General features: G+C 30.1%; 3 protein-coding genes across 5 annotated transcripts; all 3 read left to right on the forward strand.

Moving 5' to 3' along the window:
- The first annotated feature begins 1,117 nt into the window (after window positions 1-1,117).
- LOC129905793 (lipopolysaccharide-induced tumor necrosis factor-alpha factor homolog) lies at window positions 1,118-2,100 on the forward strand. The gene is made up of 3 exons (XM_055981358.1): window positions 1,118-1,341; window positions 1,421-1,559; window positions 1,627-2,100. The coding sequence occupies exons 1-3, from the start codon at window positions 1,167-1,169 to the stop codon at window positions 1,727-1,729; spliced, it is 417 nt and encodes a 138-aa protein (XP_055837333.1). The 5' UTR covers window positions 1,118-1,166; the 3' UTR covers window positions 1,730-2,100.
- A 1,616-nt stretch (window positions 2,101-3,716) lies between these two features.
- On the forward strand, window positions 3,717-4,567 carry LOC129906732 (lipopolysaccharide-induced tumor necrosis factor-alpha factor homolog). The gene is made up of 3 exons (XM_055982625.1): window positions 3,717-4,039; window positions 4,107-4,245; window positions 4,310-4,567. The coding sequence occupies exons 1-3, from the start codon at window positions 3,832-3,834 to the stop codon at window positions 4,410-4,412; spliced, it is 450 nt and encodes a 149-aa protein (XP_055838600.1). The 5' UTR covers window positions 3,717-3,831; the 3' UTR covers window positions 4,413-4,567.
- A 3,636-nt stretch (window positions 4,568-8,203) lies between these two features.
- Window positions 8,204-11,366, forward strand: LOC129906486 (lipopolysaccharide-induced tumor necrosis factor-alpha factor homolog). Of its 3 annotated transcripts, none has more exons than XM_055982267.1 (4): window positions 8,204-8,420; window positions 10,345-10,676; window positions 10,748-10,886; window positions 10,980-11,366. In XM_055982267.1, exons 2-4 carry the CDS (start codon window positions 10,445-10,447, stop codon window positions 11,083-11,085), a joined length of 477 nt encoding a protein of 158 aa, XP_055838242.1. In that variant the 5' UTR covers window positions 8,204-8,420; window positions 10,345-10,444; the 3' UTR covers window positions 11,086-11,366. The 3 variants fall into 3 exon arrangements, with proteins under 3 accessions (XP_055838242.1, XP_055838244.1, XP_055838243.1); XM_055982269.1 differs by lacking the exons at window positions 10,345-10,676; window positions 10,748-10,886; window positions 10,980-11,366 and adding exons at window positions 8,695-9,026; window positions 9,096-9,234; window positions 9,407-9,689 and having other exon boundaries at window positions 8,236-8,524; XM_055982268.1 differs by lacking the exons at window positions 10,345-10,676; window positions 10,748-10,886; window positions 10,980-11,366 and adding exons at window positions 8,695-9,026; window positions 9,096-9,234; window positions 9,407-9,689 and having other exon boundaries at window positions 8,236-8,420.
- The last annotated feature ends 204 nt before the right edge of the window (window positions 11,367-11,570 follow it).

An 11,570-nucleotide genomic window follows, 5' to 3' on the forward strand; every position in this document is an offset into this window, starting at 1 on the left:
TTTTTTTTTGTGCATTACGTCTTAGAAATTTAGTATAAACGTTCAATTAGATATCGGAATCAAAAATACAATGAGCCTTTGGGTAAAATGGTACTTTTTTGTAGATTAAGGAAGCAAAACTATTTGAAATCTAATAATAATAAAATTAGGATCAGAGTAAAGTGTCTATGAAGGTATGAAGGACATACAATAATTTTCGATGAAAGGGTGTTCTTTTGCTCCCGGAAAATGTAGAGATTTTTAATGGTTTTATACAGAGGTATTTTTTTTTTTCCTCTTAACACCCTTTCATCAAAAGGTCATTCAAATTTGTTTTTAAAATTTCTAAAACAATTTTTTAAATGCTTTAAACGAAGTTTGTCATTTTATTACTTGTGTAAAAAAAGATTTTGTAATTTTTTTTTCAATAAATTGTTGGAGCCGTTTAAAATAAAAAAACATTTTTTTGTATATAGCAATTTTCAAAAGTAAAAAAATAATTTTTTTTTTAAATTAATTATCCACATATTGAAACAAAATTTCATGAAAATTAATCGGTTTTGAATTTTTCAAAAAAAATTTCAGTTTTTTTTTTCAATTCTAAAAATTATTATTTTCAAATATTTTTCTTAATTTTTGAAATTGAGGTTAATGAAACATGTTTGTACAAAAGTTTCCGTTGAAATCAATTAAACGTGTTACGAGAATTAATTCACCAACGTGCATCTAAAAAATATTTCTTGTTCATCATAATTATTATCATTACCGAAGTGAGTCACTGTGGTTATGTGTAACATTTTTTTTTTCAATTTTGTCTTGCTGTTTAAATTCTTGTAGAGCGTGAATTTGCACAAAAGTTTTCAAATCAAACCCATTCAGAACTAAAATATTGTTTTAAAGTCAAGCAATCACTTAAATATCGACCGACAAAAGCTCTTCAACACAAACCTTCAACAGCAACACAAAACATAAATCTAAGAAATGGTGTATACAACATTAGTTTATTATTTGCATCTTTGTTGTGATTTCATTGTCAAGCCCTCAGTGGTAGATTAACACAGAATACAGAACTTGCTTCATGTAAGTACTTGATGGAATTAATAGTATCAGTTTCAACGAAGCTTTCAAACAATAAACACTGTCCGTTCTCTTTGCCGGTAAAAAAATAAAAAAAACAAGGTTACAAAATGGAAAAGAGAAATATGTATCCCGAAATGCCAGAACTTCCTGGTGTTCCCGATGCACCTCCCACCTACAGTCAATCGTATCCTTCAGCACCGGTTGGGGATGTGCAACCTGTTATGATGTCATCAGGTGCTGTAGGACCAATTCCTATGCAACCCCAAGCAGTTGTATACCAAAGTAAGTTCTTGCTTTTTTTAACTTATTTCCTAGAAGAGGAAGTGTAAAATCTAATAAACCCTAATTTGTGTCATTGCAGCTTTGCCACCAATTCCACCACTTGGACCAAGACCTTGCCTTGTTACATGTCCATCATGTCACCAGGAGCAAATGTCTACTGTTCGCATGGAAGCAGCAACAAAAACTCATCTCTTAGCCGCTGTCTTGTGTCTTGTTGGGTAAGCTTTTAAAAATTTAACATCTCCTTGTTGTAACTTCTTCTCTGCTCTGCTCCTTCGTCAACAGGTGCTTTTGTTGCGTCTGCGTTCCATATTGTGTGGACAGCTGTAAAAATGCAAACCATTATTGCAGCAAATGCGATGCATACTTGGGAGTGTACAACAAGTAAATTATAATAATGTTTCGTGATGTGATCAGGAACTGGAACAGGAAGGAAAAAAAAGGATGGAAGTGGAGGTTGTTTTGCTGCAAAAGCGACCTTGAGTTTGTGTTAAAGTGTATAGTAATAAAACTACTGGGAAATGGGTTTAAAGGTTGTAATTAAATTTTCACAAATGTCATTTATATTAGAATTGGTCCCGCTCTCTCTCTCTATAAAAATACTTAATGATGTTTTCTTAATGTTATTTTCTGTGGAAATAGAAAATGAATGTTTGTATAAGTTAAATAATTGAATGTTGCTCAAAATATATAAATGTTTTTAAAATTTGTATGCATGTTAATGGTTCCTTGATAAATAAAGAATATTTTTGATTTTAACAGTCTTCTTTCTTTTTGTTTTGAAACAAAATATTAGATCTAAATATTAAATCGTTCTGGGTTCTTATTTTAACTTCAAGATAACTTTTCGACCTTTGAAAAAAACGTAGTCTAAGTAAAATACGTTGTAGCTTCATTCATGTTTGCAATTGATTTAAATTGCATGTGTAGTTATTGTTCAATATAAAATCACAAAATTTCCCCCGAATTTGTTAATTTTTTTGTTTTTGTTCATCTAATTTAAATGCATTGTTTGTATCACTGACAATGTAGAGCAACAATAATTATGTTATCTTTGATTGTAAATTTTTTTTAATTTTTTTTAAATAATTTTGTTTTTTTTTTTTTTGAAGATTTGAATTATCAACCGGAAACCAGAGGGAGGATGTTGATTAATCTTTTAAAATTAGCTAGGTAGGAATTATTTGTGTGTTTGGAAATATTGCAATCACAGCAAATAAAATGCACGACTGGGTCGTACGTACTTACTTTTCTAGATCAAAGAACTCGTGTATTTTTTTTTTTTTACAAACACTTTTTTATATATTTTTTTTAATGGAGCCCCTTCGCCTTTAGAGACATTTTTCTCTTGTTAACCCCATTTCCAGCGGCATAACCACAAAAATTTTAGGGGGAGGGGGCTCACCTATAATATTTTCAATCATTTTATTACTTTTTAGTTTTTGTAAGATCTGGGAGTGGGTGAAAATGTTGGAGCAAGATTAACTTCGACAGTGGAAAGAATGTAAACCAGAAGAAATATTTAAAACGGACAAAAACAAATTGCTTTTCTCGGTTCCATGTCTTAAAATGAGCCAAATTTCAATTAATTCTTAACCTTTTGTAATGCAATGTATTTATTTTACTTTATTTTGTTTTTAAATGATAAATATTTATATTTTGATATTTTTAATTGTATTTTTTACATAATCTGAATAAATAAAATTAGTAAAATTTCTTACCCCTTAATGCATACGAAGCCAAATTTGGCTTATAACAAATTTTTTAAACAAATTAATTTAAACAAATTTTTTTAATGAAAATCGTTTTGTTACAACCCAAAGAACCCATGTAAAGCATTTTTTAATTTTTTCGTCCGCTAATATTAATTCATGCAGTAGAGGGTTAATGTTTACTTACAAATGTCTTACTATCTTGAGATTACAACCAATAAGTCAATACTTATAGAGTGCGCAAATAAAAAGGTGTATCTCAAAAATCTGTATGTCTGCCAGTTTCTCAGTCAATTCCAGTTTCCCCAGAATTCTAAATATTTATATAAGAGGTTAGTTAAAAATACTGACTTAAGGTTGCGCTCATAGCCCAGAATGGATCTCGGGCTCAACCAAAAAGTTTCTCCAGTCAGCTCGGTCTCTAGCTAGCTGTCTGCAGTTTTTCATCGATCTATCAATTTTTTCACTCACTCACAGCCCTTTAAATCGCAGTATTGAATTGAATAGAATTCAGAACATAATATGTATTTTATATTCTTTAAAGTTAAGCCATCACTTGAGTATCTATAAAAGCTCTTCAAAAACCAAGCAACATGTATCTACAAAATGATTATTTGTATTCATTGTGTTATGTTTTCCAGCTTATTATATTTGGATACAGAAGATAGAAGTTGATTTTGATGTTCATGTGAATGTTTGTATCAGTCTTAATGAAGTCTTCGTACAATTAGGTATTGGCTCGTCGAAATTCACACTCACTTATTAAATTCATAAAAATATGGAGAAAACACAAATTCACACAGAAATGCCAGAGCTTCCCGTCAAGCCCGATGCACCTCCTTCTTACCATGAAGCATATCCAACAGCACCACCTGCAGATATGGCACCAATGATGCCTCCGTCTGTTGCATGTCCTTTTCCTATGCAACTTCAACCTCAACAAAAACAACAAACCTTCATACAACAACAACCTGTTGATATCGAAAGTAAGTTCTTCTTCGTAGCTCAGTAACAAATTTAATTAACATTCTTGGTGTCGTGTCATCTTTATAGATTTGCCACCACTTCCAACATTTGGACCACAACCTTGCCTTGTTACTTGCCCATATTGCTTTCAACAGCAGAGATCTACTGTTCGTATGGAACCGACAAAGAAAACTCATCTAATTGCCGCTCTTATGTGTCTTGCAGGGTAGGCTTTCAAAAATTACTTTCTTTCTGTCTGTTATTTGTAAACATTATCATTTTTTTAACAGAGGTATTTGCTGTGTATGGATTCCTTATCATTATGACTCTTTTAAAACTGCCAATCATTATTGCTGGAGATGTAATGCACATTTAGGATCATACAATAAATAACAAGACTTGTTAATTTACCATGCTTTTAACAAGAAAATCAAATTTGTATCACAGAGAAAGTTTGACCTACTTGTTGTTTGGTAGTGAAGACCCTAAGAAAGTAAAGCACTTATAAACACAGACTTACCAAGGGTAGTCGGTAGGGAACCAGGGGAACTCAGAGGGCTTGAGTCCCATTCTTTATAGCAGACTAAAGAAAGATCAATAAAAAAATATCGAAAAATTTGAATCAAAAATACTTTATTTTACTTTATTGTTTGTTCTTAAAGTTTGGTTTATAGCTCTGAGTAATATGGCTCTTCAAATATATTAACAATATGGCCAATTAGAACAGGTTTGTCTCTAAGTAGTTAAGTAATTCAAAGCTGTTTGGTTACATGAAATGCCGAAAAAAAGCTTTACTTTTTTCTCAAAAAATTAATAATCTTGTTAACAGTTAATCCGATCCTAAATAAAAATTTATTTATCTTTAAGAATTTTTGTTATTGCCTGATAATGTGATAATCCACAAATCTCTGAAAAAAAAACAACGGAAATCTAGGAGAAAAATCAGTAAAAAAAAGAATTTTATACAAAAACTGCACTGAATTTTTTCAGACATTGGAGACATTTTATTTTAAAGTAGGAGCTTTAATTTTAACTGCGAAATTCTTTGTTCAGGATTGGTAAAAATTCGTTTTTTGAGAGAAATTTTTAGCAAAAACATTTTTTACTCAAAGAAAAATTCAAAATCTTTCCAGTGGTGAATAGAAGTAGTTTAATTTTAAATTTCAAGGATTCAAAAGATTTTGAAATTTTCTTTCAGTAAATTATTTTAATTTTAAAACTTCCGTAAAAAATGTATTAATTTTTGGACTTAAAATTCTGAAGTTACCAATAAAAGTTATTCTTGTGTTTTTTTGCTTATTTAGCGTTCAGGTGTCGGTTCCTCTATTCAGATTGGTCTTTCATTACTCAAGAAAGCACGAGCTTGGAAAAAAAAGATTTTGAAATTTTCTTTCAGTAAATTATTTTAATTTTAAAACTTCCGTAAAAAATGTATTAATTTTTGGACTTAAAATTCTGAAGTTACCAATAAAAGTTATTCTTGTGTTTTTTTGCTTATTTAGCGTTCAGGTGTCGGTTCCTCTATTCAGATTGGTCATTCATTACTCAAGAAAGCACGAGCTTGGAAAAAAAGGACAAACAACTTTGAAAAATCATATCTCGAAAACAAATACCTAAGACTTACCTAATATTTTTTTTTAATTTCTTAGAGCCGTTCGCTGAATCGAAACTTAAGAATTTATGTTCAACATAAATCCTTATGTGACAGTTTACGCAGACGAAAAAGTAGAAAATAAGAGTTTATGTTCTACATAAATTATTTAAGTTTCGATTCAGCAAATGGCCCTAAGTCCCTGATATCAAAGAAAGTTAAAAAAAAAATAGGTATTGATTTTTTTGATGATAAGTTTTATTTTTATTATGAGTCGTTTCGTGTAATTTTAGTTACATCTTACGTATATGTTTGAAAAACATGCATATTATGTGTATGTATAACTTCAATATTTCAATGCAAAGTAGTTTCATAAAATTCCCTTGAAATTTGTACTTTTTTTAATTAACTGATAGCACTGAAATGTTCATCAAAATAGCTTTTTATTGTTTTTAGTGAATTCCTCTTGTTTATTGCATTGATTTATCAAAAGGAAGACACAAGTTGATTAATCTTTTTAAAGAAGGCGTCTATTTGGAAAACGCGAACAGATCCATATCTCACGAACTCTAGCTTTTCGCTTTGAAAAATTAGAAGACCAAAGCTGTGGGTAATTAAATTATCTTTTATTTGTTAAATTTTTTTTTACACGAATAATATTTTAAGATAACATTAGTTTGTTTTTATTTGTTTTTTTTTTTTTTTTTTTTACTTAACATAACGATATTTCTAATTAATAATCAGATTGATCACTAATTTATGTGATTGAATGCACATGTTAAATCTACTTTTTTCCGGTGTCAAAAGTTCATCTTTCTTCCAGGAAAGCACACGAATTCTTAAGACTTTAACGCCAAAATTGAAATATAATTTTATGAAAAAATACTGTGTCTGGGTGGAATGGAGAAATGTCAGAAAAAGCTCGAGATTAATTTTAATCTGTGATTCGCTCGTGTCACATATCTTGCGTGCAAGTGCAACAAATTCTTATGATTTTTTTCATTAATTGACAGATTATTTGTCCACATGTTAGTTCTTTCTTATCTGCCTCCTACACTTTCAATATAAAACCTTCAAAAAAAAGAAGATACTGTTGTCAGTTAATTTTCTGATAAATTTAAATACGCCCACACTTTTTTATTAAGTTTTAAGTGAAATTTTGTAATGCGTCATTAAATGTACCCGTATGTACTAACAAACAGAAATAACAATAGTTTAATGCCATTGCCACCAGATTTCTCTACAAAATATGTAGGAAATTGTCTAGTAACGAAAACTGAACGCCTTTTGGCACATGTATGAGTATTGCATAAATTGATACCTATTTGCTATGCTGATTAAGATAAATATCAATTAAGGGTTGCCAGGTGCCAGCATGAAACAAAAATAATGATAACCTGATCGTGATCATCTAAAAGCCTGCAAATATATGCCATGAATGTTTTATTTTTTTTTTTTTGTAAGAATAGAGCACTTTACTCTACGAATCTAAAACTGGTTACTTATAAGGTAGATCTTGCAAATATTATTAAGGTTAAAAATAGACAAAAAGAATTCGTCATCATTTAATCAACATTCCGAAATTAAAAACAACATCTGATAATCCTTTTTTGTTCACGTATATTTCTATTTTTTGTTTTCATTCATTACATTGACTTCTTGTCTCAACGGGATTTTGTAACTTTTGTTTTTAAACCGATTTACTAAATTTGGCAACTGGCAACCCTATCTTTTTGCCTACCCTTTCTCCGATTTTCTTCTTTTAATCTTTTATTATAAACAATTGATTTGAAAAATTCAAAGTCTTTATTGTCTTGCTAGACATCAGTTATAATATTTACTAATTTTGTTAAAAATGACACTTACCGATTTTGAGATACTTAGTTCCTTTTGTTTATAAAATTTTAGGAATTTGCAAAAACTAATATTGCAGCTAGATTTCTCATCCCTAAAAACACAAAAACACTCCCATATTGCGTGGATCTTTAAATCTATACTCAAAGTGGATATAACGTTTAAGCTGAGTAAGGGAATAGTTTTTTTTTTCAAATTAGCTCGAAAAATATGAGTCATATAGAAAAATTTATTAAGTTAAAAGTTATAGAAAATAAATTTTCCTGCAAGTTATACCTGCATCATTTTTGTCAAAAATTAAAAATGGCCGAGTTATTCACTAAAACTTGTATTTCCTTAAATCCAAGATGGTGGTTGGCTCAAGATCGATTTGCCCGAAATACTGTTTTTAAGCTCTCAGTGATCCCCTCTATTTCAGCTTAATTTTTTGTACATCCCGACTGGGCTATAAAGAGACTATAACGATTTAAGGTTTGGTTAAGCTTGTGTTGTTTATGGGTTTTAAATGTGTACGACTTTTGGTAGCCCTTTTCCGTACCTTCGAAATTACCCACCACAACCTACTTCTGTAGTCACTTTTTTTCGTTCCAAATACCTATGTTTATTAAGACCTATGTATGTTCACCCTTTTATCTATTTAATTTATTTTAATTTGAAGACATCTGGCCACCCTTTTTCGTTACTTGAACTTTTGTAAAATGAGATTTATCTTAACTAGCAATATAAGTATCAATTTGTGCATTATCCATGTTACAAATAACGTTGAACTTTCGTTTCAGAGCTCTAAGACTATAAGACACGAATTTAGAACTCCGTTAACCGTCGTGCACGTTAAGCCGAAGTCGGAATAATTTAGAATTTTTAACAATTTGTTTGTCTAAAACATTTTTCGACTGAACTTTCTCTAAAAATTTAAAAATCCATCTACTAAATTATAATTAAAAACGTGTTATTAAGTGAGTAATACAAATCCTATTCACAAGTCTAATAATTTTCGAAGAAAGAATAAATCTTTTCTGAGAATCTTAATTGGAACTTATCTTCATGCTGTATAAATAAAGTAAAGTTAAGCCATCCAATAACAAATTCTTAAAAAGCTATATCCAAAGCAACATGTATCTGAGAGATGATGTATCTTTTTTTCTAATTTTTGTTTTGTTCTTCTTCCCGTCTTTAATAAATTCATACAAAAAACAAAATTCGCTTCCGTTGACCAATTTGTCCACTCAGTGAATATTTGTTGTATCAGTTTAACCGAAGCTTTCAAAGAATCAACAACTGCTCTTCGTTTGGTAGCGTTGCCGGCCGGTATAAAAAAAAAAAGAAATCCAAAATGGAAAAAACAAATATGTATCCAGAAATGCCAACGAATCCCGGCATGCCGCCAATACCTGATGTACCACCCTCCTACAATCAGACATTTCCAACAGCACCGGCTGTAAATATGGCCGAAGGAATGACATCATCAGGTCAGCTACAACCACAACCAACGCCTTATATACCACAACAACAATCCTTTGGACAACAACTACCACCACAACCTCAACAAATATTTATCCAAAGTGAGTTCTTGAATTTTGTCTTAGAGAAATACAAACAAACAACAACAAAATGAAACTTTATCATCTTAGATTTGCCGCCAATTCCACCACTTGGACCACGACCTTGTCTCGTTACATGTCCATCCTGCCATCAGAGGCAAGTGTCCAACATTGTAATTGAGTCCTCAATGAAAACGCATTTGTTTGCTCTTGCATTGTGTGTTGTAGGGTAAGTTAATTAATTAATTATAATAATTATTAATTAATTAATTAATTTTAATTAATTAATTTTTTTTTAAATTTAGTTTTTGAAAAAAAAATTCAAAAATTGATTTTTGAAAAAAAATTAAGGGCATGTTCAATGAGATCCTTTTTCAATTAATGTGTCCTTGTTCCAACAGGTGCTTCTGCTGTTCGTGCCTTCCCTATTTCATAGACAATTGCAAAAATGTTAACCATTATTGCAAAAATTGCAATGCATACTTTGGTATGTATAATAACAAATAAATTGCATATTAGAATAACCGACGACGCGTGGAAAAACCAAGGACTAATTAGTGGGAGGCAATCAAAAGTGTTTTTGTTCTTCAGTGCATGTCCTTGAATGGAAAGGAGAAGTGCACTTTCATATAATTTAAAACTGGGTTTGTGGCTTTGAAAGTAAATATACACAGTTTTTATGTATTTCTACAGTTTTTTTTTTTTTTAATGATTTATAAATACAATTTTAAAAAGTATATATTTTTACAATTTACAAAAATTATTACATATTACCTATATCGAATAAACAACATTTTATTTTTATCGATTTTTAATTATTAAGAATAAATGTTTCTATTTTTTTAAATAAAGATATATTTTTTCATGTTTTAAACACAAAAGATGTTGTTTTTTTTCCTCAGAATGCAATTAACAATAAATTATACTTAATACATTTAGTCAACGTAGGCCTACTATGGATCTTTCGAGGTCCCTTCGTCCCTTATATTTATGTCTACATTTTTGGACAGACTATAATTAAAAACGTATTATTTATATAAGTGAGTAATACTAATCCTATTCACAAGTCTAATCATTTTTGAAGAATAAATAAATCTTTTCTGGGAATTTTAATTGGAACTTATCTTCATGCTTTATAAATAATGCAAAGTTAAGCCATCCAATACAAATTTTTTTTAAAAGCTTTTAAACATCCAAAGCAACATGTATCTGAGAGATGATGTATCTTTTTTTTGTTTTGTATTTCTTTTTTTCTAATGTTTTTTTTTGCCCATCGTCTTTTTTAACAAATTTATACAAAAAACAAAACTCGCTTCCGTTGACCAATTTGTCCACTCAGTGATATTTGTTGTATCAGTTTAACCGAAGCTTTCAAAGAATCAACAACAGCTCTTCGTTTGGTAGCGTTGCCGGCCGGTATAAAAAAAAAGAAATCCAAAATGGAAAAAACAAATATGTATCCAGAAATGCCAACGAATCCCGGCATGCCGCCAATACCTGATGTACCACCCTCCTACAATCAGACATTTCCTACAGCACCGGCTGTAAATAATATTGCCGAAGGGATGACAGGTCCACAACCAACGCCTTATAAACCACAACAACAAGAACAACAACAATCCTTTATACAACAACTACCACCAACACAACCTCAACAAATTTTTATTCAAAGTGAGTTTGAGTTTTTGAATTTTGTCTTAGAACAAAAAAAAAAACAACATCAACTTCTTATTTCGTCTTAGATTTGCCGCCAATTCCACCACTTGGACCACGACCTTGTCTCGTTACATGTCCATCCTGCTATCAGAGGAAAGTGTCCAACGTTGTTATTGAGTCTTCAATGAGAACACATATGTTTGCACTTGCATTGTGTGTTGTAGGGTAAGTTTTGAAAAAAAATTTTCAAAAATTGTTTTTTGAAATAAAATTAGGGCAAGTTCAATGAGATCCTTTATGTGTCCTTTGTTCCAACAGGTGCTTCTGTTGTTCGTGCATTCCCTACTTCATTGACAATTGTAAAAATGTTAACCATTATTGTAAAAATTGCAATGCATACTTTGGTATGTATAATACCAAATAAATTGCATATTAGAATGACCGGAGTGGAAAAACCAAGGACTAATTAGTGGGTGGCAATCAAAAGTGTTTTTGTGCTTCAGTGCATGTCCTTGGGTGGAAAGTTGAAGTGCACTTACATATAATTTGAAACTGGGTTTGTGACTTTGAAAGTAAATATACACAATTTTTATGTATTTCTACAGTTTTTTTTTTAATGATTTATAAATACAATTTTAAAAAGTATATTTTTACAATTTACAAAAATTATTATATCGAATAAACAACATTTTATTTTTTATCAATTTTGTGATTATCAAAAATAAATGTTACTATTTTTTTTAAATAAAGATATATTTTTCAAGTTTTAAACACAAAAGATGTATGTTTTTTTTATCTCAGAATGCAATTAACAATAAATTTATTGATATTGATAAACATTTCAGTTTATATTAAAATGAGGCGTAAACAAATCAAAATGGAATCCAATTTGATTGTACATACTGTTGT

Source organism: Episyrphus balteatus, chromosome 1 (genome assembly GCF_945859705.1).
Source record: "Episyrphus balteatus chromosome 1, idEpiBalt1.1, whole genome shotgun sequence".
Classification (NCBI taxonomy): domain Eukaryota; kingdom Metazoa; phylum Arthropoda; class Insecta; order Diptera; family Syrphidae; genus Episyrphus; species Episyrphus balteatus.

Excerpts from the sequence above, each read along its gene's own strand:
- LOC129906732 (XM_055982625.1), top strand. The coding sequence starts at position 3,832 with ATGGAGAAAACACAAATTCACACAGAAATGCCAGAGCTTCCCGTCAAG. Across the intron at positions 4,040-4,106 it reads ACAACCTGTTGATATCGAAA|ATTTGCCACCACTTCCAACA; the intron begins GTAAGTTCTTCT and ends TCATCTTTATAG. Across the intron at positions 4,246-4,309 it reads GCTCTTATGTGTCTTGCAGG|AGGTATTTGCTGTGTATGGA; the intron begins GTAGGCTTTCAA and ends TTTTTTTAACAG.
- LOC129905793 (XM_055981358.1), top strand. The coding sequence starts at position 1,167 with ATGGAAAAGAGAAATATGTATCCCGAAATGCCAGAACTTCCTGGTGTT. Across the intron at positions 1,342-1,420 it reads CCAAGCAGTTGTATACCAAA|CTTTGCCACCAATTCCACCA; the intron begins GTAAGTTCTTGC and ends GTGTCATTGCAG. Across the intron at positions 1,560-1,626 it reads GCTGTCTTGTGTCTTGTTGG|GTGCTTTTGTTGCGTCTGCG; the intron begins GTAAGCTTTTAA and ends CTTCGTCAACAG.
- LOC129906486 (XM_055982267.1), top strand. The coding sequence starts at position 10,445 with ATGGAAAAAACAAATATGTATCCAGAAATGCCAACGAATCCCGGCATG. Across the intron at positions 10,677-10,747 it reads TCAACAAATTTTTATTCAAA|ATTTGCCGCCAATTCCACCA; the intron begins GTGAGTTTGAGT and ends ATTTCGTCTTAG. Across the intron at positions 10,887-10,979 it reads CTTGCATTGTGTGTTGTAGG|GTGCTTCTGTTGTTCGTGCA; the intron begins GTAAGTTTTGAA and ends TTGTTCCAACAG.